We start from the raw sequence: 25,942 nt of genomic DNA, 5'->3' as shown, positions 1-25,942 counted from the left end.
ACCCTTGGTGGTTGTCTTGTCCAACCCCCCTGAAGTGAGCAGAGACATCAACTAGATCAGATTGCTCAGGGCCCAATCAAGTCTGACCCAGGGATGGGGCCTCCACTACCCTCATTGTGAAGAACTTCTGCCTTATATCTAACCTAAATTTACTCTTCTGTAATTTAAAACCATTGCCCATTGCCCTATCACTACAAGCCCTTCTGAGCAGCCCCTCCCCAGTCTTCCTGTAAGTCCCCTTTAGATCCTGAAATGTAGCATAAGATCTCCCTGGAGCCTTCTCTTCTCCAGGCTGAACAACCCCAACTCCCTCAGCCTGTGTTCATTGGTAAGGTGCTCCAGCCCTCTCATCATCTTTGTGGCTTTTGCAGGTCCATGTTTTTCCTGACTTGGGGGTCCCAGAGCTGGACACAGTATTCTAGGTGAGGTCTCATCAGAGCAGAGAAGAGTAGCAAAATCACCTGCCTTGACCTGCTGACCATGCTTCTTTTGATGCAGCCCAGGATGCCACTGGCTTTATTGGCTGCAATTGCACATTGTTGGCTCATGTCCAGCTGCTCATTCACCAGTACCCCCAAGTCCTTTTCTGCAGGGCTGCTCTCAAACTCATTGTCCCCCAGCCTGTATTGATGTTAAGGATTGCCCAACCTAGACGCAGGACCTTGCACTTAACCTTATTGAACATCTCCTTTTCCTATTATAGGAGGGAGCAAATTAAGTTCTTTTTTTGTTTGTTTTATTTTAATTGAAGAATCCATATAACCTTTGCATTGTCTGTATGCTTTATTGCAACCTCAACATGGAAATATTCTCTGTATTTGTTCATTTCCTTTTATGCAAGTTACTTTGTTCCTTTTTTCTGACTTCCTAAGACTTACTATTGGAAGATGCATATCCACAATCTATTCCCTTGGAAAACCAGAGCTGTAGATTTTTAGTCTCTTGCTTTGCCATAGCAACAATTGCTTGATGGCTCTGTGGTAAGCTAACATTTCAGAATAGTGATAGCAGAAAAAGAATTTCTTAGCTTGTTGTTTGGTTTTGTTTTGTGTTGTTGTTGATAGAGTGGGTTGGTTTGCTTGTTTGTTTGAATCTCCACATTTTGCCGCAAGGTTGACTCTGATGCTCTGTCTTGAGGGAGATGTTCATTTTTTAGGCATATCCTAGTTGTAAATTTTCAAACAAAAAATTACTCCCCAAGATGTGTCTGCCACTACGTAGAATAGCGTCGGAGATTCTGGCCAAGGGCTGCAAGTTCTCAGCTAAAGTTCTCTGACAAATATAATTTCTCCTATTCATTCTTAATCCTTATCCTCAGTTGTAACTGCAGACAGAAAAAATAGGCCAGCCATGTAGAAAATTATCAGTAGAAAATGCCAAGAGCTCAAAGCTTTTGCAGGTTTAATAGAAACTTAGACTGCATGGTACCTACTGTGTCCTCTATACTAGGGACTTGCAATACTTACATGAGGATTTGTGACCTGTATCTGTAATAGTTAATCTTCACTGTTTAGAAAAAACATAGTCAAGAGTTTATATTGTTGAATGTGATAGTGAGTTAACTGAGTAATGATACACAGTGGGCTGATTGACATTGAGAAAAAAGAGATGATTTATCCTCAGATGGGAAAGTGTCTTTGTTTTAGTGGGTACCTTTCATGAGTACTACGTCAGTTTGGCAGTTTTAGCAGCAGTAAATGCTGTGTGCATCAGATCTGTGAGGTGATAGAATAGAATAGAATAGAATAGAATAGAATAGAATAGAATAGAATTAACCAGGTTGGAAAAGACCTCAGAGATCGTCAAGTCCAAGCCATCACCCAACACCATCTAATCAACTAAACCATGGCACCAAGTGCCTCATCCATTCTCTTCCTAAACACCTCCAGTGATGGTGACTCCACCACCTCCCTGGGCAGCACATTCCAATGGCCAATCTCTCTTTCTGGGAAGAACTTCTTCCTAACATCCAGCCTAAACTTCCCCTGGTGCAGCTTAAGACTGTGTCCTCTTGTTCTGGTGCTGGTTGCCTGGGAGAAGAGACCAACCCTCACCTGGCTACAACCTCCCTTCAGGGAGTTGTAGAGAGCAAGAAGGTCTCCCCTGAGCCTCCTCTTCTCCAGGCTAAGCAACCCCAGCTCTGTCAGCCTCTCCTCACAGGGCTGTGCTCCAGACCCCTCCCCAGCCTTGTTGCCCTTCTCTGGACACGTTCAAGTGTCTCAATGTCCTTCTTAAATTGAGGGGCCCAGAACTGGACACAGTCCTCAAGGTGTGGCCTAACCAGTGCTGAGTACAGGGCACAATGACTTCCCTGCTCCTGCTGGCCACACTATTTCTGATGCAGGCCAGGATGCCATTTCCTTTCTTGGCCACCTGGGCACACTGCTGGCTCATGTTCATCTGCTGTCAACCAGTACCCCCAGGTCTCTTTCTGCCTGGCCTTTGCATACTTTGTAAACACACAGATACAGGAATGTGTCTATTTGAAGCCCAAAGTATATAACCGAGAACTCATTGGCTGTGCAAAGGCATTGCTCCTAGTTATCAAAACAAGTACTTAATTTCTTAGTATAAGGTCCACTTTATAGACCAGCTTTAGGAAACAGATCTCTCTGCTTCTTCTCTGCTGGTTGTCACATTGGAACTGGTGTTATATAGTGATATAAAGAGGAATTATTTTTTTTAACCAAAACAATGCAGGTGGAAGTCTAATACTTTGAAGTCAGGTGCTGATTGCCCAAACTATAGGAAGATCCTTCAGCATATAACTGACTTTAAAATTATCTTCTATTTTCTGTTTGAGGTTCCCCAAATTTATGACTCTCCAGTTGCCTCTTTAAGTGGTGGTCCAGTTTAGAATGTACTGGTGGCATTACAACCAGTGAAGTACATTGGGATATAGACCCAGTCTGTGAAGGCTCAGGTAAGAGTTTGGATTTTTGTTTGTTTTTTTAACTATATGGCACAGTTTTGGCAATACTTTTTTCAAAAGCTTTATCATCAATGCTGAAAGTACTTTTTCAGAACTTTTACAAAACAAAGCCATATATTTAAAAAAGAGGCATTTACCTGAACTTCTCCAGGCTGCTTTCATGGTCATGTTTATTTTCCTGCCTGAGGTGTGGGGTTCCAGACTGCAGTGCCACTTCAAGAGGTGCTGGTTCTCTGTGGCTTCAGGAGACTTGAAAAAAGGGAAAGAAAAACCAAAACAAAAAACCCCAAACTGAGCTCTTTTCTTAACCACATTAATTGGAATATGTAGGACGCTTCCTTATGATGTTTAAAAAAGCTTGTATTACAGGTGAAATACATTCACAAAGTTGTAAGAAAACATCAAAATAATAGTGAAATGTGGGAGGTTTGAGCCTGCATTGGATTGGACAGACTACCTTGACAACTTTTCACTTCCTGTGCTTGCATGATGCACATGGTGAAACACACCTACTTTGTACTTCCTGTTGTATAATGTTAGGTCTTAATAAAGTTTAGAAGTGCTGATAAGAGTAGTGAATGTAATTTCTTATGTTTATACTTAAAATATGCTAGTTTAGTCACACTTCCTGTGTTCATCTTGGTCTGAATTAAGCATCTGATGAGATTAGCTTTTCCAGCCAAGTAAAATGCTTGGCAGCATGATATGCCTTTTTAATAAAGGATATTTAAGCTCATAGAAAGAATTACTGTGCAAGAACAGAGCACAACAGAGAATCACTATCTTTTGTTATTAGCCTTCTCAGTTTGCTGTCCAAGACCTCCCCTCCGTTTAGCACTTTTAATCCCAATCACAGGCTTCACAGTGATCAAAGCCAGCCTGCCCTTGAAAGAGGCATGCAGATTCCTGTGCTGAGTCAGCTGCAATACAGCTAGATCATGTTATGACTAGTGAATCTTTCCATGAGCTCTTTGCTCTGATTTACATTTTTAAAAGTGGATTACTAAGTGTGGTGGGTTGAAGTTTCCCCCCAGCATTAACTTTGCCAGACCAACTCAGTTAGAAGCAAATGGAGCTGTGTTTACAAGCACAATCTGCACTCTACAATGGAATGCAATGAATGTGTACAAAATACACAAGAGTTACAATGTTATACAGATATTTGCAATTAGCAAACAACGTGAAAAGCCCCCTGGTCAAAAAGAGACCAGGGAAGCTGCTCCATTGCTTCCCCCTTACCCCCTGTCCCAAGAGAGAAAAGGAGCAGAGAGAAAGCAGGTGTTAGACTTAACTAAACACCTCAGCCAAGGCCATCTGACAAGCAGGTTAACCTCTACCGAGTGACGCAAAACCAGCAGAGATCAGGAAAGAAGAGGATTGTTATGCTAGAGCCCATCTTATTCTAGATATTTGTCCAATGAATTTGTTTAGAATAATCTTTTGTTTTCCTTTTTACACCCATTAGTGATTGATTTCTATTTTTCTACTTTTCTGCTCAAAATCTGTAACTAAATTCTAACAGCATAGCCTAAAACCACCACACTAAGCCACTGAAAAAAATACACTCTAAATACTTCTCTTGCAGCCTGACACAGTTAGAGACATCCCAGCTCACTGCAGGGAAGGTGGACAAAATGACCTTTGAGGGTCCCTTCCAACCTGATGCAATCTGTGAATCTGTAAAATTGTGTGAAAAACAGACTTCAGTTTTGAAAAGTGAAATACATTTCAGGTTCCAAGTTCCATAATTAAGAGCTGTGTCCCAGATCTAGATTGACAAATACAGTGGTCAGGCCTAGGTGTGTTTGGTGCAAAGCATGAACGTGGCTGAGCAAAGGTGAAGACAAAACAGGACCAATTTTATGTTCTCCAGTTATGGAAATAAAATGCATAAGCCTAGTTACCAAAGCAAGCTGTCTTCCAAAACACACTGAGTTTGCCTCAGACTCTCCTGGCCTCTGGTCTTCACTCCTTCTCTCCTGCCCTGGGCTAGATATCAATGTAATGATGGAACAGACTGTCATTCCTGTACCAGTGACTAGGAATGAAGTATCAGAGCATGTGTTTTTAAATCAGCTTGTCAATTTGGCAGGTTGTGTGGCTGTATTACAAAATGGGTCATGCTCATAATTCTAACCCAAACATGGAAGTTAGCCTCTGTAGGAGGGAATATATAATTTCATTGCTTTCCTTGTACAGGATTTAAATTTATGTTAAAATTCCTTCAGCATGCTTTGGTGTTGGCAGACTGCGACTCAGTTTATAATACAGGATATGAAATCATTTTAGCTTACATGGATTTGTTTATAACAGAAGATTAACAAATGGAACCAAGATAGCCTAGCCAATGTCTCTGAAATACTGCACTACTTTACATAGACAGCTCATCTTACAATAATACAAAGTAAGTCTTCAGAAGTGACAAGGAAAATACAGAAGATACTGAATGTTGCATCTGTCAATTTTCTGTTCAATGAGTGCAGTGCTGCTGGTAGTTATTAACTGGTAGTGTTCAGTGTGGGCAGGGGTGGGGGGCGGCACATTAACTGCTGAGGGGTTTGTTTCATTTGGTTTATTTGTTTTTCTGTGATTAGATGAGCATTTTCATAAGCCTGACTGGTGTGGTACTGAGATAAACTCACAAAGACATGTTCTCAGTCTTCAGATGCTACAGATGCATCCTGGAATGCAGAACTACTGGACTGTCATATGAATGGGATGTATTTTGGTGCTTTAATATTTTACAGTCTATACCCTGTTACATGTGTGAACAGTCTCATCTTCTACATTTTATACTCATAGGTATAAATATTGAAGACATTGGTATGCCACTGAGTATATTGTGTTGAAGTATAAATACCCTGAAATTTACATGTGGCACATGGTTTGATTTGGTACTTGGAGCAAAGGCTTTAGGAGTCATGATTCTTCAGTGTTTTTCTTGACATGCTGGAAATTAGAAGATGGTAAAAACTTCAGTAATGGACAGACATTTTTAATATCAACATGTCAGCAAGCTTCAGGCTGTTCAATGACTACCTACATGAGTACATAATGGTTTGAAACAAGTGGCTTTGCTTCTGTCATGCCTGAAAAATGCAATATGGCTGGCTGCTCATAAAACAAACCCAAAGCTTCCTTAAGTTGCTGCTTTTCGGTTTTTTGTTTTCCACTAATATTTAATCGTGACATTGCTGTGCAGTTCTCTGCTGCTTATGTTTTAAGTTGAAATCTCGTTTTTGTTTCAGATTCTCCTTCTTCAGTGGTTAACAAACAGCTTGGATCCATGTCACTTGATGAGCAACAGGGTGCGTGTGACAGGAAATGCGCTATACGCAGCCATAGTTCATTGCAATGCTTCCTTTTAAAATTGCCTTTCATGATGATAAACAGTCTAAAAATGCTGTTCATCTACATAAAGTAGAATTCTGTAAGCAGATCTGCTGGAAACTCATTAATTATTTAATCCTCAATATGAGTACCAGAGTAAGGCTAATTGTTGTTTTCAAAAGCCATCTGATGCTCAATTCTTAATGCATTCGATGTAGGTACAGTAAATACCTTGTGTACTATAGAGGCATTTCAAATATTTGTTTTTAAATGCAAAGTAAACTTAATTCTTTTTACAGTTTTTCTGAGTGATTCCTCTTGGATCAAAGTGCAAATATAAAGATTGAGTAACTCCTAATCATATAACGCTAAATGAATTTTTCTTATTCAGAAAAGAAGTTTGAGGAACTCAAGAGCATCTCTTGCACTTAGGTGCATCTTAATTCTGTAACCCTTTGACCCTACACCATTTCTGCTAAACAAGTACTAGTGTTTCTCTGTAGATGCCCCTTGGGGTGGTGGTCAAAAGAACACTTGTGAGCTTTCTCAATGCCCATGATTCATCTGTTTTCAAGTTGTGAAGTGGGCCATAGGTGACCCTATTTCAACTGCACCAGAGTCACCTGTAGTGAATATTCATTTGTGAATAATGAATGAGTGATAGATGGTAATTTAAAAATAGACTTCCATATCAAAGCCTTTGCAGGGATTTAATAACTCAGATCCCACAAAATTGCTGGCTGTTTCATCTTCTAAACTAGAATGCCATTTTGAAATCCCTTTTCTGAAAAGCAGTCTATTTGGCATCTCTGGAGGTTATGGTTTATTTTACCATGCTAGAACACTAGGGAAAAAAAACAAGCTTGTTTTATATTGACAAAATGATGATGTGAAACTATACTTTGAATCTCAATGTGTAAACTTGCTAATTCATGATCCTGTAGTCTAGGTTGGACTCAATGCTCTCGAAGGTCTTTTCCAACCTGGTCTCGTCCCCTTCCCTTCCCTTCCCTTCCCTTCCCTTCCCTTCCCTTCCCTTCCCTTCCCTTCCCTTCCCTTCCCTTCCCTTCCCTTCCCTTCCCTTCCCTTCCCTTCCCTTCCCTTCCCTTCCCTTCCCTTCCCTTCCCTTCCCTTCCCTTCCCTTCCCTTCCCTTCCCTTCCCTTCCCTTCCCTTCCCTTCCCTTCCCTTCCCTTCCCTTCCCTTCCCTTCCCTTCCCTTCCCTTCCCTTCCCTTCCCTTCCCTTCCCTTCCCTTCCCTTCCCTTCCCTTCCCTTCCCTTCCCTTCCCTTCCCTTCCCTTCCCTTCCCTTCCCTTCCCTTCCCTTCCCTTCCCTTCCCTTCCCTTCCCTTCCCTTCCCTTCCCTTCCCTTCCCTTCCCTTCCCTTCCCTTCCCTTCCCTTCCCTTCCCTTCCCTTCCCTTATCACATTAATAGTCAGGTTAACCTGTAAAACTTGCTTATAATTAGTGGCCGAGTTATGCTGCCTGTTACAAACACAAAATAAATTATTATTTGATGAGAGTAGAATAAAGTAGAATGAACATAGAAAGTCTGTATGCTTACTGAATTTCTTACAACTCCAAAAATTTAGGAAAAATGATACATTTTTCAATTGTGATGTGATTTGAATTCATCTGACAACAAAGATAAAACTAGAACTTTTGGACCCAAAAATTAGTTCCCAGCTCTGCATCAGATTTCTTTTCAAGTAGCCTTAAAGAATAGTTTGTGTACTAGTATTTTAATTGCATATTTGCAGTAGACCCATAGTTATAATAGACTCTTGTGAGTTATTTCTAATCTTTGTTTTTCTGCACTAAGAAATTACTTGAACTAATGTAAAGGGGATTTTAAATACAAAACTCCACCAAAACCAACCAAACAAAAACCTACCAAAAGCAAACCCACCTCAAAATGCATTTGTTTATCCAGACTTCAGTTTGATTAAGACAGTGTTTTTCTGTTGTGATGATAAGAATCACCTGAAGAGACATAGAATGTTACTTCTCGTTTGCAAAAGTAGGAATGGGGAAAAGGAGGTAATTTCTTAGGAAATCTGTTGTCCAGATGATAAGCAGAAAGAATAATTTTGCTGAGATGCAGTTCTGTTTTTCAAGTTAAACTGCACTAATTTGAACAGAAATCTCAAAAACTTACAAGTAGCTAATGGAGGAAATAATGTAAGTGCTTTTTATATACAAATGCCTTCTCCACTCTCCATTCCTGTCTTAATTTGGTACTGAATCAGCTGTTGACCTTTATAAGACTGTTTCTGGGTTTAAACCTATTTTGATACTTACTACAAAGACATAAATTTCTAATGCCATTATTCTGACAGTCCAGCAGAGAAGCTCTTCAGTCATTCCCATATGTACAAAATGAATTTACAGTGATCTATACTGAATTTTTATTTTTAGCTGTGTTTGTAATGTGGTGGGGTTTAGACTTGCTGCAGTGTAAAGGCAATGTTTTGAGTGTAAGGTACTGCCTGAATTGGTGTCATTAAAGAGGGAACCTGAAGCTGAAGAGATAGTTTGGTGTCTTAGAAGTGTAAATCATAGAACCAGTAGGGTTGGAAAAGACCTCAGAGATCATCAAGTCCAACCTCTCACCCAACACCTCATGACTAACTAAACCATGGCTTCAAGTACCACATCCAATCCCTTTTTGAACACCTCCAGGGACAGTTGACTCAACCCCCTCATCCAGATTATCAATAAAGACAATGTGTGTATGCATCACATGCCATCATAATGTTGCTTCCTACACATAGAGAAGCCATACCAATAACTGGTATTACTAAATATTTGCAAGTTTGTTAATAATCTCTTATGGTGACATCCATACTGGACTGTTCAGTGCCATATGACAGGTAGCTGAGCAGGCCCAGAACAAGCTGGTATGTCAGCTATTGCAGAGTTAGCTCCTTGTAAACGGTACTGTGAGTACATTAAACTGTACTGGTCCCAGCTAAGTAACTCTGCCTCCCAGTCAGACAAACTGGTTGAGTGTTAGTGTGGACAGAGAGTTTTCCAGAACTATTGTGAGCTCTGTAGGTGAGCTCCATAATTGCAGACCTGTGCTTCATTGTAAGGCCCAGTGTGGTCTGTGCCACCTCCTATGTAAAAGTGCAGTACTCAATTAGTGTAAGAATCACATCGGCAAAGAAATTGTCTGCCATTGGCTGGAAAAATTGATTGATTTCTGGTCTTCCCTTAGATGTCCTTGTGCTTTACACTGACTGGTATCCATGTAACATTGCTCAGTCAGTATTCCTCACTAGATTAATGAGTCTCCACCCATCCCTCTTGAGTTCAGCTGCTTCAGTTTTCATGTGTTAAGTGTATTGATGGAATTCCTGTGTTCTGAAATGTACCACAGTCTTCTCTTTGGATCACTTTTTCTCCCTTCAAAAGTAACTCTCTTTGATTTTCACTCAGAATATAACCCTGCCTTCAAAAAGTTCAAAGCTGATTTGCTTATGATATCGTGATTAGTACTGGAGAGAAATTATTGTTGCAGTTTTTCATGCAAATTTGTCTGTCCTGTTCTTGTGGGGTTGCCAACAGACTAGTGAATAGGTCAGCATTTGAGATGTGGGAAGCTAGCTTGAAGTTCCCTACAATGTTAGTTTAACTTGGTAAACCTTTCTATGCACTTACCACTTCATAGTTAAGAGCCCCAAGCTTTGTGAATTTATACTTGCAGGTTTTTTTTCCTAAGGGGAAAAGAGTCTGTATGAAGGATACTGTTTTCAGTTGCAGGGTTTGGGTCTGTTGGTTTTTGGCATTACGTGGTTTGTTGGTGGTTTTTTTGGGTTTTGTTTTGGTTGTGGGTTTTTTTAAGCATAGGAATGAAATTCTGTCTTCTGCTTTAAGGGTAGTAGTATAAAAGGACCTTCCTCCTGTAGGTGCATGTGGCTCAGCTGGTAATGCATAAGACCCTTAATGGGAAGATTGTGAGTTCAAGCCTACAGTGGGCAGTAGTGTCCTCCCTACTCTAGTCATGAGGTCTGTGGTGACAGGTTGGACTCGATGATCTTTGAGGTCTCTTCCAACCTTAGTGATACTGAATGAGAATGGACCATTTGATGGGAGTATCTGTTCTTGGACAGGGTTGATTATGAAATAAGAGTGTAAGTTGTTGATAGTGTCCTTAAAGTATAATGTGTTTGGCTGTAAAATCCAAGTAAAATTTCAAGGCATTTTTGAGGAACTGAAAACAGAGTTTAGGAAGGTGTTGACAAAGCTACAACTTTCTCTTGGATCAGTTATTGGCCTACTAGATCTTGCAATCGGATTAATAGTTTTGGCAGTAGTTCTTCTCTAAATCAAAGGAGCTGTACAAGTTTTCCTCATTTTTCTTTCCTTTTTCTAATCAGTGTTAAGTAGGTCAGACCTGGGGTCAACCTAATAGTGAAAGGGAACAGTCCTTCGTTCTCATCTAGTCAGCCTTTGACAATCACAGAGTTCTTGAAAACAAAGAGCTCATGACTTCAGGGTTTTGCATGGCTTCTCTAAAAGAATGTTCAGTTATGTACTAGGTAAAACTTGTTAGTTTTCTTCAGAGGCTCCCATTCAGCTTCCATTACAGTCTAAGTTTAATATAAAATAGCGAACTACATATCTAATTCTCACTGGTTTGTTACTAGATTCTTGTTTCATCTGAGTTCTAAAAATTTTCCTGTTCTTACAGTGCAAATTTCATGCTAGTTTAAAGAAGAAACTGACCCACTCCAAACTGTAGCTCATGTTACTAAGTTTAAGAAAAAGCTATTACACAGTATGGTTTAACAGCTATCTGTCCACAAAAATAATTTCACAGTTAGTGCCCTCTTTAGATGAATCTACAGCAGTTCTTGCAACTTTTTGAGCGGGAATAAATATGAGCAGTACTTCCACTGTGAGTGTAGTCAGAGTATAAGCTTTGTGCATCTTGCTTAAAGTTCTGATGTCAAGATTTTAAGGCAAGAAAGCACTGTTACAGCAATATGGTCTGAGCTTTATAACAGAAGCTTTATAGTCATCTAGATTCTTGTAGGGTAGCAATGTTTGGTTACTTTGGTCAGTAACAGTAACTTGTGTTGTGCAGAAGCAAATATTGTATAGCAGTATTAAGTTACAGTTTAATCACCATTTGGTGGCTGTCTTGGACTATTCAAGGCAGTAAGTTGCCTGTCTTTATCTATCTGGGTTTCCAGTGCAAAGCTATGTCCTGTCTGTACTTGTTACAAGGGAGGTAAAAAATTCTCCAGCAATGTATTTTTGCTTACAGCGTCCAGTTCCTGTTAACTTGTGTAGTATATTGGAACAATCAGTATTTGTACTTGCTTAAGAAGAGCTACTCAGAATTTGGACAGGCTTTTGTACTAAGAGATGCTTGCTGACAGGTTGCCAAAAAACCCAAACCCATAGAGAAAGCACCATTTTAGTTAAGAAAGAACATGTCATTTTTGTTCCAAATGCCTATGTGCTCCACTATAAGATATTTTCTTACATTTATTTCTTTTCTTACTAAGTTTATTTCAGGAACTGGAAACTTTTGATCAGTTTCATTCTTACTCCAGCGTAACAGAAGTGTAACTGGAACCTTTATTTTAGAGAGACTATGAGCTTCTCTCTGCACAGAAGGAGGCCCATGCCTTATGTATGGTTAGGATCATAGTTGTAACTGGTCAATTCCCTTTCATATGTAAACATTTCAGTTTTTCTTCCAGAATGTCTGTGTTTGGAGGGAGGGGGTTGTTGTTGCTTTTTGGTTTGGCTTGTTTGCTTCATTAAATTTCTCCTCAGAATTTTAAGTTCTTTGGAGCAGCTGATCACTGCCTTGATCTTGTGAGTGGATTCCTCCCTGTCAGCAGTTACAAAAGAGGAGCATAATTAGGTTAAATGTTTGTGTGCTATTTCATAGTTCCTATAATTCAATTGCATATTTAAAAAGCTATATCCTGTGGCAGGATTGTAGCCATTGCTGGTTTAATAATAGCCTTTTTAGTGGGGGAATTTGTGGGTTTGTGCTTGAATCAAATGTTAGATTTTAATTGAGGTTTACCCTAGTATGATCTAAGTTTTAACTTTATTATGTGTCAGCTGGCTGCCAATAGTGCAAGTATACTTAAGAGTCAAATTTCTGTCTTTTATAAACCAAAGAAAATACGGCATGATATTGTCCAAACAGTCACCAGATAAAAAGCTTAGCATTCATGAACAGCAAATTTAGCATACATAGACTACTTGGTGTCTAATGCTAAGTCAACTGTCCTATGCAAGTCCTGAGTGAATGGCACCTCTATAGTGAGGCTGAATCTGATGGTACTTTACATAGTGTTTTAGTATTGCCCAAAGCCACCTTCAGTATTAATGGCAGCTGTGCCATGCATATAGAAAGACTGTGACCGTGAATTTTACTCAAGGGTGGTGGGTAAATGGATGTCATTAAGCAGTTCAGTTGTAAAGGAGCTCTACTGAACATTCTTACAACTATGCATGCAGCAGATATTTGGTAGACTTGCAGTGGTTTTCAAGTTGATTGACTTTGTTGCTTTCAAACATAATGAATAGTTTGCTGTGCAAGTACTTACAGTTGTTATAATATGAAAGATTTTTTAAACCCAAAGTTCTCAGAATGAATTTACAGTGTTCTTATGACAACTAGTTGACAATTTACAGCAGGTCTAAGGATGTTGGTAGTATACTGGGTTCTAAGTAGAAAATAGAAAGGATGGTGATGCTTCTAGACAGCTGATTATGGCTAGGTCTCACTATCTTCATGTCTGTTACAAGGAGGCAAAATATAGACTGAACATCACTTTGAAAAACATGCTGTATTCTTGCTACTAATACACCTGATAAAAAAAAGGGGTCTGCTTATAAAGGATAATATTGTGTGTACACATAGCTATCTGCAGTTTTATTTACCTGCATGTTGAAGGACAGCATCTTCTTTATTTGCTCTTGGGCCCCTTCTAAAGCATTGCAAATTTGGTGTGTTTACTCTCAAACTATTAAACTTTTGCTTGGGCTGTAAAGGTTCTTACGTAGACATTGTACATGTTACTACCACATTTGGCCTTTGTTAGGATAATTAAGCTTTCTAACATAACAGCTCTATGTATATTACTGATACCCATCCAAACTTTATCAACCCCCTATTTACAGAGAGTGATAAGCCACGAACAGGAACAGGAGAGCCAGTTTTAAGTTTGCACTACAGTACAGAAGGAACAACTACAAGCACAATAAAACTGGACTTCACTGATGAGTGGTAAGAAGTTCATTTTATTTTTCATGAGTTATTGATCAGCATATACAACTTGCAATCATCTGGCACAAACAGAGATAAATTACATTTCCATATGGTATATGCATATTTGTGGGTGTATACAGACAGTTTGAAATGGCTCTAGTCCTTAATGTATTCAGAACATAAGGTGGGCATACTTTACTATGAAGTTTATGCAGGATGGTTTTTGTGATATTTAATGTGAATCTTTTTAATACTAACATAAGTTGAAACATTCTGTCTTCATCAAACCCTAGCATAATGTTAGTGTTTACTATCTTACTAAAGTAGTGCAATAGAGTGATGGGAAGGTAGTCCAAGGTCTAGCACTTAAGATTTAATTCTCTGCTCTACCAGACTCCTCATATGTTACTCTGAAAATTTGTCTTTCTGTGGCACAGTTCCCAGGTTGTAAAACACAAAAATCAGTATTTCTGTTTGAAGAATATTGATAAAAGCATATGGTTAAGATATCAACTTTGTAGACTGCTTAGATATCATAGTGATGGCATCCTTTTCACATAATAAATATATATACTGCCTATAACTGCCCTGACTTGAATTGGTATTGATGTCTATCACTAAGGCATCTTAGCATCTCTTAAAGTAACCACAATCCTTGTTTTATCCTTTCTTATATCTATTCCTTTGCTTATGTTTTCAAAATTATTGTAAAAGGCAGTAATTAGAAATGCTTTTTAGATTTGTTACTGGGAGAAGAAAAAGAAACAAACCCCACATTTAATACCTCTTAAGTGCTGTAGCTTTAGACATAAACCACACACCTTGCCCACTGCAGTTTAGACACTTTAAAGAGTGATCTGTGAAAATTAAGGTTTTACTCATGTGAATCTCAAATACTGTGATGGTTGTGTTCAGCCAATCTATATCAGGCTGTATTTCAATTTAAGAGTCCAAATCCAGCAAGCTTTGAATTAATTAATTTTGCTGTATTGCTTTTAACTAAGTCTGCATTCAGTGTTGTTTCATTCATCTTTGTTTAGCACATCAGGGTAGGCAGATTTCACAAGAGGACCACAGCATTAGCAAATGTTTAGTCCATTTGTTCTAACGGGTTTATAAATGTAATAATAAAAATACTCCTTCCACTGGGTCATTGAAGAACATTAACGCTCTGTTTCCATGGTTATTTTAAAACAAAAGTTGAAAAATGCATTTTACACTTCAAACAGTTAATGATGGAAGGGGTTCTGGGGATTGAAAAATTTGAATGAATAAAAAGGTAAAAGTGGAGTGTGAAGGGAATGGGGGTGAGGGACAGGCAGGTAAGTTATTAGGAAAATCTCTACTTGGGGAAGTAAAGAATTAAGTGAAAATTACTAAAACTTAACTTCATGTAGATACTGTGTCTAGTAGCAAGTATTTTAGCAAATGTCTTGGGCTAGAGGGTGAGCACCACATGAACAAGAAACATTAAATGACAGCTGCATAAACATGAGCCAGCAGTGTGCCCAGGTGGCCAGGAAGGCCAACGGCATCCTGGCCTGCATTAGGAATACTTACACAAGTAAGAAGGTGCTGGCAACAATACAGTCTAAATTCTTGAGAACCATGCTTAAAATTCTTAGTTTCCTCATTTGCCCACTGCTTTGCCTGAATTTGATCTGCCAAGACAGAACAGAATGGGAGAGCTCAGGAACAGCTTTGAATTTCCTAAAATGAGGTGTTCTTCAGCATTCTAAAAGCATTACTTTTGATTATTTTCAGAACATAAATGCTGAGTTTTCCTTATTGTAAACTGAAATTTGTGTCCCGCAGTAATTAACTAAGCATCAACAGGGAGTAAATCTTAAACACCAGCTTGTAGTACATCTTGAGAAATAACAAAACTTGGAGGACTGAAAGCTGAGGTCAGAAGTCCATGCCTCAAAAGGCACAGCAAGGAGAGCTGATGTTACAGAATCTAGATGCTTTTATTTTCTTTTCTTTTTTTTTTAATTAGATGGGATAAGGCTATGTATTAGTGCTCAGCTGACAGCTTGTAATACTTTTAAGAAGATCTCCTATCACTTATGCATGTAAAAACCATATAATTAGTGAAAGAAACCACAATTTTTTGAAAAGCAATTAAGAAATTCTTTAAAAGTTAAAAAAAAAATCCAAAAGGATTCTGTGATGCAGGGGAATAGTATGGGATGAGTGGTGATGCACATAAAACATTGGAATTGCTGTAAAGGTTGTTAGTTGTGGCTACTGAAGTTACTGAATTGTGAGATTGCAGTGAGGAAGCTGATGATGGTCAGGCTGTGCTATTGCAGTGATCTTACCTATTTCCATTATTCATTTCAATTTTTTTTTTACATGTTATATTGCCAGGAGCAGCACAAATTCAAGCTCTAGAGGGAGTGGAAGTCATTGCAAAAGTGAAGGTCAAGAAGACTCTGTTAAAAAAGGCTCGGAAGAGTCAGGGCTTGAAGACGAAGAAACAAGTAAGGAACACCATAATTTCTGTCATGTTGAGGCAATGTCTGTGTCTACTGTTGAACACAATGGGAGCTTCATACAGAAGCATTTGAAGGCAGAATACAGCCATAATAGAACATCTTCTATGCCCAGGTGACTGCCTGGTGGATGTGGGGCAGGCTGTGGATGTAGTCTGCCTGGTCTTCAGCAAGGCCTTTGACACTGTCCCCCACAGCAAACTCCTGGCAATGCTGTCAGCCTCTGGCTTGGACAGCAGCACTCGGAGCTGGGTTAGGAACTGGCTGGAGGGCCAAGCCCAGAGAGTGGTGGTGAATGGTGCCACATCCAGCTGGCAGCCAGGCACTAATGGTGTGCCCCAGGGGTCAGTGCTGGGTCCCATCCTGTTCAATATCTTTATTGATGATTTGGATGAGGGGAGTGAGTCCATCATCAGTAAATTTGCAGATGACACCAAGCTGGGGGCAGGAGTTGATCTGTTAGAGGGTAGGAGAGCTCTGCAGAGGGACCTTGCCAGGCTGTACAGATGGGCAGAGTCCAAGGGTATGAGACTGAACACATCTAAGTGCAGGTTCTACACATTGGCCACAACAACCTCATGCAGTGCTACAGGTTGGGGACAGAGTGGCTGGAGAGCAGCCAGGCAGAAAGGGACCTGGGGGTGCTGGTTGACAGTAGGCTGAACGTGAGCCAGCAGTGTGCCCAGGTGGCCAAGAAGGCCAATGGCATCCTGGCCTGCATTAGGAACAGTGTGGGCAGCAGGAGCAGGGAAGTCATTGTGCCCTGTACTCAGCACTGGTTAGGCCACACCTTGAGTCCTGTGTCCAGTTCTGGGCTCTTCAGTTTAGGAAGGATGTTGAGCTGCTGGAAGGTATCCAGAGAAGGGCAACAAAGCTGGGGAGGGGTTTGGAGCACAGCCCTGTGAGGAGAGGCTGAGGGAGCTGGGGTTGCTTAGCCTGGAGAAGAGGAGGTTCAGAGGAGACCTCATTGTTCTGTACAACTCCCTGAAGGGAGGTTGTAGCTAGGTGGGGGTTGGTCTCTTCTCCCAGGCAACCAGCAGCAGAACAAGAGGACACAGTCTCAAGCTGCACCAGGGGAGGTTTAGGCTGGAGATGTTAGGAAGAAATTCTTCCCAGAAAGAGAGATTGGCCATTGGAATGTGCTGCCCAGGGAGGTGGTGGAGTCACCATCCCTGGAGGTGTTTAGGAAGAGACTGGATGGGGTGCTTGGTGCCATGGTTTAGTTGATCAGAGGCTGTTGGGTGATAGGTTGGACATGATGTCTGAGGTCTTTTCCAACCTGGTTAATTCTGTTCTGTTCTGTCTAGGAGTGCCAGTATCAGATTTTCTTACATTTTTCTATATGTCTCTGTCTGTGTATCAAAATGAAATAATGGGATTTAATATTAAATTGCTCAATTCAGGAGTTCCTGATGAATATCACAGGGAAGATGCAAATGCTGAAGAACTGAAAGCTACAAATCAAGCTGCAGAGAGGACAGAAGCAAGTATGTATCTGTATTCTCTCAAATACCATTATATAAAGCACAGAACGAAAACCTGAATTTCCAGTAGAAACTCTGTATGCATAATTTAACTTCTGTGACCATTTGGAATGTCTTCCAAAATAGGCTATAATCACTAATGCTGTGTGCCTTGTTTTCCCAACATTTTCTGTTAGCTGCATCAGATAAACCTGGTCCTGAGCATTCTGGTATCCAGCCAGAAGAAAATGGTCCTGATGTTGACACTGTTCCTGGGAATGAAGAGGAAGAAGCATCCTGTGAGAAAAGCGGAAATCAAGAAGTTTCAGATCAAAGTACTGAATCCACTGTCAACTCTGTTGGTGCAAAGGATGAACCTCAGCTTCAGCCATACCCAGAATCCTCAGGGCTTGCAACTCCAGAAGAGTCCTCCACCAGGACCTCAGCTCTCCAAGAAACTGATGATAGTGACGATGATCCTGTTCTGATCCCGGGGGCAAGGTATCGAGGAGGACCAGGACACAGGTTAGGGAAATACTTTTCTCTGCTACTGCTTGGCAAAGTGCCTGTTATTTATTTATTTATTTGCTTTAAAGGAAAAATCTAGAAACCTGTGCCTCATATCCACAATTAAAATAATTTGTTCTTTGACAGCTAGCCAAAAGCTTCATGTCTGAGTAATTTGTCTATATGTAAGGTAGCTATTTTCATACAGCTATATATGTATAGCCATATTTTCCTTCCTAGCCAAGCAAGCTCCTGCAGATCTAATACCTGCTTGTGCTTATTTCTTGCCTGCTGAATACCCCAGTGCTGAATAGCTGCAGTTCATTTTTTATTATTCTCCCCATAGACATAAGTGTGGAAAGTTCATAAATTAGTGTGAAGGGTACTGGAACCCACATTTTCTTTCAGCTGTACTTTAGGTGGAGCTTTCGACTGTCGTTTAGCAGTGCTGAGTTTGTAGGACGTATGCTAAGACTGGTGCTCAGTTTTTCACTCTTTTTCTTGGAAGGAGGAAGCCTGTAATTCTTTTCAGTTTGTTGGTTATTGAGTATCAGTAGATGAAAGTGACAGTAGATGAAGAAGGTAGATTACTCATCGTTGTCATTAATCAAAGACACATTTAGTAAGATTTGTGTTTGGTTCTTTCTTGTTTTTTTCTTGTAGAATATGAACAGCTGTACACTCCTGTTTGATCATTCAGTAAACTTAGCCTCCAGTTTGGTACTGCTAATTTAATTTGCTCATTTAAATCCTTGGACTTTTTAAAAGCTGTGGTAATTATTTAAACAGACACCTCTTAGCATCTGTTAATTCTACCATTAGACTTAAGAAAAGAGCTTTCTTACCTGTTTTATATGTTATGTAATCCAGTGACTGGTGCCTTAACTTTATTCCTAACCCGTTCAAAGACAGTGTTGCCTGGCTATTAATTTCCTAGACTGGCAATGGAAGTTCTTTACAGGAAGCCTTACAGTATGTCTTCATGAGGAAATCAGAAAGAATTTAATAACTGTGTATGGAAAAAGCTCTGAATAATTTGCAGTTAAAAAAATAAAAAGTCATAAGCCACCACATTGTCAAAAGTAACACAAAGAGCAGCCATTGGTGGCAAAAATAACTCTGCTCCCTAAATGACAGCTTTTATTTAAAAAGCCAACATACACAGATTCCATCTTAATCCACTGAATTTCCATGCAATGCTAAGTAACTGTAGGTAAATGTATAATGGTGGAAAGAGTTTCCACTGCAAAGCCAATGTTCATTGCAATCAGTGATTGAAGAGCAAGCTATGAAAAGCTCTGACATTTTAATCCCATTTCTGTTTTCAAGCGGGGTTCTTAGCTTCTCTTCATGCACCTTATGTTGTCTCTACAAAGTAATAGTTATTGTAGTAATGTAATAAGAATGACACTTCTAGATACTGCCCAGCTGTTGCAATTTCCCACTAGTGAGGACATCTTAGATGAAGTTACACTTTATCTGAGAAGCTTTTCTCCTTCTTTGTGTGCAACAAGATTTCTTCCTGTAGCAGTTTACCATATAGGAAAAAATCATTAAACTAAATAAATGGTATAATTTAAATTCTTTATGCAGCCCCTTGCTCCCTTATTCTTTCCCCCAATACAATCTGACAAAAGTTGCTGTGTAGTCAATTCTGGTTTGGCTTAGGATTGTCTCCAGACTTTCATTACTCAGGTTTAATGGCCAGTCGATTCATTTTGCTTTGTTTTTGTGTGTAAGCAGTGGAGTTTTCCAATTCAGCTTCTGAGCAGTCAGATACATGTTCACAGTCTGCTCCCTACTATTCTTCTGGGTTTGGGAATTTTTAAATGCCCTCTGAGACACTGAAGAGGAGTAAAACATCCTATGTGTACACAAAGGAGTTTGAATTTCCAGAGGGAAAGCAAGCACTGGTGGTCTCAAAAGGCTAGCTATAAGCCTTCTTAATATTTACATCTTACATGAAATACAATGGAAGGAGCTGTAAGTCCTCTCTTCTGTTACAGTTGCTGTAGCATACTTTTTTCATAAACTGATCAGATTTATAGCAAATCCCCCTGGCCCTCACACCCCTTAACTAGCGGGAAGCTACCTCAAAACTTTGCTGCTACAGTGGGTGCAAATCGATGAAAATTAGTAATTTTGGTTTGTGCCAACTCGCTGTTTTGATGGAAATACATTTTTCCTGCCCACTTCTCATTTAAATCATGTTCATGCTGTCCCTTTTCAGCTAAGAGTGCCAAGTTTTTCTCACTCTTAACAGTAAAAATCTGTGGGTGTCCTGACGTCACGCTGCTTCCTGTCTGTGCTTCTTCATGTTCCACTTCTTTCCTGAACATAGTAGACCAGAATTGTGCACAGTGCAATGTTGGGATTTTGCTAAGGTTAATGGTATGAGTATTACTCTTAGTCTAGAGAAGATTCTCTGAGACAAATGTGTGCTATAGTTGTATCAGTCTCCTCTCTTGCTTATGGCTCTCTTTGCTTAAAGGCTATTAGCAACCTGTTAAACAAAACTTCTGGCAAGACTGGTGCTTAACTCCACCAGTGTGTTAGAGCCTTACATTTTCTCTCTTCTCATTTAGTAAATTGTGTTACCTAACAATTCCTTTACTAAATCTCATTGCCACAAGTCTATCTAATAATTTTGTTTCATATGTGCTATCCTTTCAGATAATTAATGGCATTAATGTAGATGCAATCAAGTAGATTTTTCTTCTGCTTCGAGGCTTGTTTTCTTTGGTTGGTTGTTGTTTGGTTGGGGGTTTTTTGTCTTCTGGAGAAGGTAATAATGGTCTACCTTTGGTGAATGTATTTTATGCAGTGACAAGATGTGTAGTTATAGTTTTTCTCTAGGACAAAACCAAAAAAGTAGGCTGCAGCCTTTTGAAACAGAGTGCTTAATGCTAAAAAGATGAATAAATCTCTTCCAGTCTATATCATTACTAGTTTTATTTGCAATCAATTTTAGGTTCCTTCAGGTGCTGTTCTTTATACATCTAATATGAGAACAAATTCCACAGTTGGGGAAACAACAATAAATACAGCTGCCTCAAAGTCATTTTCCCACTGTAAAGTACAACTTCTTCCACTGACAAAGGGCAGACTTCTGATTCTACTCTGAAGTGGAGAACTTACTGCTGCATCAACTCCACTGGTTTCACTTTAGTAAGATTAAATGTAGAATTCAAATTCAGAAAGAAAATGTTGTCTGTTTTGCAAATCTAATGTTTACACACCTTCCATTATTTGAGTTTTGACTACAAACCCAACTTCTAATGTTTTCATACTAAGGATTGGGTCTTTCTCTCTCACACATAATCTAAGAACAGACACAAGGAACATAATCTCCTTATAGCTCATGAGGATAGCTCTCACTAACTAACCTGAAACTGAACTGTTGCGAAAGACTATGCAACAGATCTGGATGCACAAAGCTTGGACCCACTTTAGTATTTTGAGAAGGACTTACAGCAGCAGCAGCAAAATATGTAGAAATACTATGATCCTTTGGTTGAGAGATAGGCTAGGTCAGATGAATGTTGATTAGGAATCAGCTAGGAATAGTTTTGGCACAGAAGGACATTGCTTTGAAAGAATTTGAGGATATGACATCTGACTCTTTCTGTAGCATTTCTGTAGCTATTGAGCATCGCTATGGGAAAAGTGAAGATCGGTGACTGAAAGAATAGAGTTATTTAACTTCTTGTCATTGCCTATGAAGAACTGCACAGGAACTTTCTAAAAAGAAAAAGAAACCTGTTTTGTGCAACAGAGGAGCTTAGCTAGATAATCAACAAACAAAATAACTTCATGGGAATTTTAGGGAGTCCACAGAAAAAGGTCTTTTGTCTTATAAATATGAGGAGATGTGCAGGTTTTTAAGTCTCTAAGTAGGCACATGACACATCTTCTTTAAAACTTAAGAAGTCTAGAAAATGTAGGTGGAATAGGGATAGATAATGTGGCTTGCCTTGGCACCATGCTTTGTAATTTAGGGTGAACAGTAGATAGGCACAAAATGCAAATTCTTCCTGCACAGAGAGTGTAGTTTTCAATGAATTTGTCTTAATTTGCCCAAATTAGCCAAAATAACTCTATGAGGGCTGCTTTCCTACTTAAATGACTGAATTAATTTTGTTTACACTTTGACAGAAGCTGATCTATGAGCAGAGGCTAAGCCTGAAAACGTTAAACCAGTAGGTTAAATGTTCAGATGTGAATGTAAAATGGAAATGCTGATGCAGCTGCTTCTACTTCTGCTACGGTCTATGAAGAATCACTGCATTTTATAACATCTTTATGTATCATTATGTAATTTGATTACTATTTTTGCTGAAACCAAAGTAGGCCTGTACTAACACATTGAGGAGAAGGAGTTGTCTCAGCTGGAATATGCAGAGCACATTTTGCCATCGATGCTAACCTTTTAAAGAGACGATACACAGCATTTTTGAATGACTTCAGTTGTTGTTCCTTTTACTAGATATAATATCAGAGGAACAGCGATAGGTGATAGAATAATGAGGTAATTAATTATTTTCTTCCTCCCCTCTTCCTTTTTATTGCCATATAATGGACTTAGCAGGTTCTTGTTTTTCATATCTAACTGACATTTTAAGAATTGCTGTACTTTAAATGCTATGAATTACAGAGCCTCTTGCTTGCGTTATATTTAGCCGCATGTATTGCATGGGAACTGGAAAGAAATGGCAGTGTATAAATTTAACAACCTATTAACATTTTTCCTGTATGCCATAGAAATTAATGGAATTTGAAAAGTGAGTAGTTTGTGAAAAGCAAATACTTTTTTTGTTTGTTTTAATTTATTTAGCTGCCAAGGAATGTGTTATATTTGCATGTGCCACTGCTGACTTGCTTTGTGTGGTGGGTTGAAGTTTCCCCCCAGCATTAACTTTGCCAGACCAACTCAGTTAGAAGCAAATGGAGCTGTGTTTACAAGCAAAATCTACACTCTACAATGAATATGCACAAAATAGACAGGAGTTACAATATTATACAGATATTTACAATTAATAAACAGCACAAGGACACCCTTGGCCAAGGACCAGAGGAGGCTACTAGATTCTCCCCTATTTCCTCTCCCCTTACCCCCCAGTACAAAAGGGGCAAGAGAAAGGAGCAGAGAAGTTTGACTTAGCCAAAGCCAACCAAAACACACAGATTATCCCTATCAAGTGAAGCAAAACCAGCCAGAGATCAGAAGAGAAGAGAAAAGGGCAGAATTGTTATGGTACAGCTCCTCTTATTCCAGATATGTACTCACTGAATTTGTTTAGAATAATCTTTTGTTTTCCATATTTACACCCAAGAGTGATTTGTTTATATTTTTCTACTTTTCTGCTCAAAATCTGTAACTAAATTTTAAAGGCATAGCCTAAAACCACCACACTTTGTCTGGTACCAGAGAACATCCAGTTCTGGACAAAAATGTATCAAAGGGAGTTCCTATTTTTTTGCCTGAACAAGGTTATGGAACTGAGCATAATTTGTAAACCTGTATTTAATATAGTAATCCATATTTATAATAATGTAAGATGATATACATATTAGAATAGCATAGCATATCATAGAATAGAATAGAATAGACCAGGCCAGGTTGGAAAAGACCTCAGAGATCATCAAGTCCAACCTATCACCCAACATCTCATGACTAACTAAACCATGGCATCAAGTGCCACATCCAATCCTTTCTTGAACACCTCCACAGACAGTGACTCCACCACCTCCCTGGGCAGCAGATTCCAATGGCCAATATCTCTTTCTGGGAAGAACTTTCTCCTCACCTCCAGTCTAAACCTCCCCTGGCACAGCTTGAGACTGTGTCCTCTTGTTCTGCTGCTGGTTGCCTGGGAGAAGAGATAAATCCCTACCTGGCTACAACCTCCAGGGAGTCATAGAGAGCAAGAAGGTCTCCCCTGAGCCTTCTCTTCTCCAGGCTAAGCAACCCCAGCTCCCTCAGCCTCTCCTCACAGGGCTGTGCTCCAGACCCCTCCCTAGCCTCACTGCCCTTCTCTGGACACATTCAAGTGTCTCAATGTCCTTCTTAAACTGAGGGGCCTAGAACTGGGCACAGGACTCGAGGTGTGGCCTAACCAGTGCTGAGCACAGGGCAGAATGACTTCCCTGCTCCTGCTGGCCACCCTCTTCCTGATGCAGGCCAGGATGCCATTGGCCTTCTTGGCCGCCTGGGCACACTGCTGGCTCATGTTCAGCCTCCTATCAACCAGTACTGCATATGAGAAGGACATCTGTCATACATTGTATTCCGTGTGCAGTGAGAAACTGCCGGAAATGGCAAGATCCCACTGTCTGTTTTATTGTTGTAGGCACATCCAACAAGGAGATTTTCCTTCTGTTTCCAATAATTCTTGACATTATCTTGAGATTCTTGAAATCTGTTTTGGTGAAAATTACAGCCTGGTTGCTAGTAATTGATTTATTACTGGTTTTCCCTTTTATTAATACTTACATAATAATACATATTTATCAAGATACATCTTAAATTTTCTGCAGTATATCTTTTTATGAAGTTTAATGAAAAGGTCACTTGATCTCATATTCTTCATTGAAATACTTGGGTGAATGAACTATTAAGAACATATAAGGCAATTTGGGCAATTATGTTTGGCCACACACTGTGAGAGGGAGAAGCCATCTACTGTGATTTAATGTAAAGGCTCTACACAGGGAAAATGGGACAAAATAATTCTAATGATGAAAATTCACATCTTGGATTTATGTCCCTTAGCCTGAGTCCTGTACTTTGAATGCCTACAGGAAAATAATACAGATATTTGTTTCTTTGTCTTATATTTCATTCTTAGCTGGAATTAGCAGACATGGATTTAACTTTCTTAAAGATTCAGGAATCTGTATGGTTTTTTTGTACTTCCAATTCCCCATGAGGCATTCTTTCTGTATTAAACATGTTTACCATGGAGTTCTTTAGCTTGTCAGCAAGGCCCATGGGAATATTTGTTTCATATAAGTTTAATATAAAAATGAATGATGCATTCAGCACAGAATTTTTTATCAGTGTATTTTACTCCAGTTTTCCCTCTCTGTCTGCAGCATAGCAGGGGAAAATTCTCAAAATACTCTGTAGCTGTGAACAGTGGAAAGATGGGCTGTGTTGCAAGGCCGGGAAATTACTTGGGAGTGCATTATGCCAAACACTTCATATGATCAGCAGTGAAATAACTTGGACTTTAGGGCAGAGTCACCATGCTATTAACATGATGGTTTTGACCTTGGTTTTGAACTATTTCAGTGCACAAAATCTGACAGCATTATAGAATCTTTTGTAGATTTGGAGGCTTCTAAAGGAACATGGTGATCTGGTCACTAAAATCAGAAATACAATAAAGTTCTGGATATTTAGCAAAGGCATCTATTGTAATATGGTGACTGTGAGTTAACCTTGTCATGCAGCTCAGCCTCTCCACAGCAGCTTACTCACTTTCTCCCAGGGGGGTGGGAAATCAGGGGAGTAAAATAGTGAGAGAACTTGTGGGTTAAGATGTAAAAGCCAATATAGTGGCTTGTTAACTTGCCACCTTCCTGCCTCTTGTGGTGATCTTAACAAGCCAGATTGATAAGGCACACAATTGGAATTCTTGGATCAGTGCATGGTAGCTGGCAGATGGATTCTCCTACATGGTCAACAAAGAATGACCACAGGGCATCACAGAAATAGGTTCTAAATTGATAATTATAAGCCTTAGGTCCTATGCAGTTGTTTTGCATTGGGAAAATAGTTTAAATGAGAAGATAGCAGCAAAAGGGAGGGGGGGAAAACGTAATCTTAACTGTAAAGAGCAGAGGAGGAGCCAGTGTTCCTGGTACTTTGTAAACAGAGACAGTGTTTGTGTGTAAATGCATTTAGAAATACAAGAAACAACAGAATTCCTTAATCCTGGAGAATCAATACTCAGCTCAATATTCA

General features: G+C 39.5%; 1 protein-coding gene across 5 annotated transcripts in view; it reads left to right on the top strand.

The window, feature by feature from the left end:
• The window catches only part of DCAF6 (DDB1 and CUL4 associated factor 6), a 95,798-nt gene that overhangs the window by 54,518 nt on the left and 15,338 nt on the right, over positions 1-25,942 (top strand). For 2 of the 5 annotated variants that reach the window (XM_068144649.1, XM_068144651.1), the window contains 6 exons: positions 6,181-6,240; positions 13,418-13,523; positions 15,879-15,991; positions 17,407-17,490; positions 17,664-17,991; positions 22,460-22,501. In XM_068144649.1, coding sequence (XP_068000750.1) covers positions 6,181-6,240; positions 13,418-13,523; positions 15,879-15,991; positions 17,407-17,490; positions 17,664-17,991; positions 22,460-22,501 — 733 coding nt within the window. The remainder of the gene's footprint in view (positions 1-6,180; positions 6,241-13,417; positions 13,524-15,878; positions 15,992-17,406; positions 17,491-17,663; positions 17,992-22,459; positions 22,502-25,942) is intronic. The other 3 variants (XM_068144650.1, XM_068144654.1, XM_068144652.1) reach the window with 2 other exon arrangements.

This window comes from Melanerpes formicivorus, unplaced genomic scaffold, assembly GCF_026170545.1.
Source record: "Melanerpes formicivorus ecotype bairdi unplaced genomic scaffold, bMelFor1.0.p_v2 SCAF_11, whole genome shotgun sequence".
NCBI lineage: Eukaryota > Metazoa > Chordata > Aves > Piciformes > Picidae > Melanerpes > Melanerpes formicivorus.
This window is presented reverse-complemented; position numbering and strand designations above follow the sequence as displayed.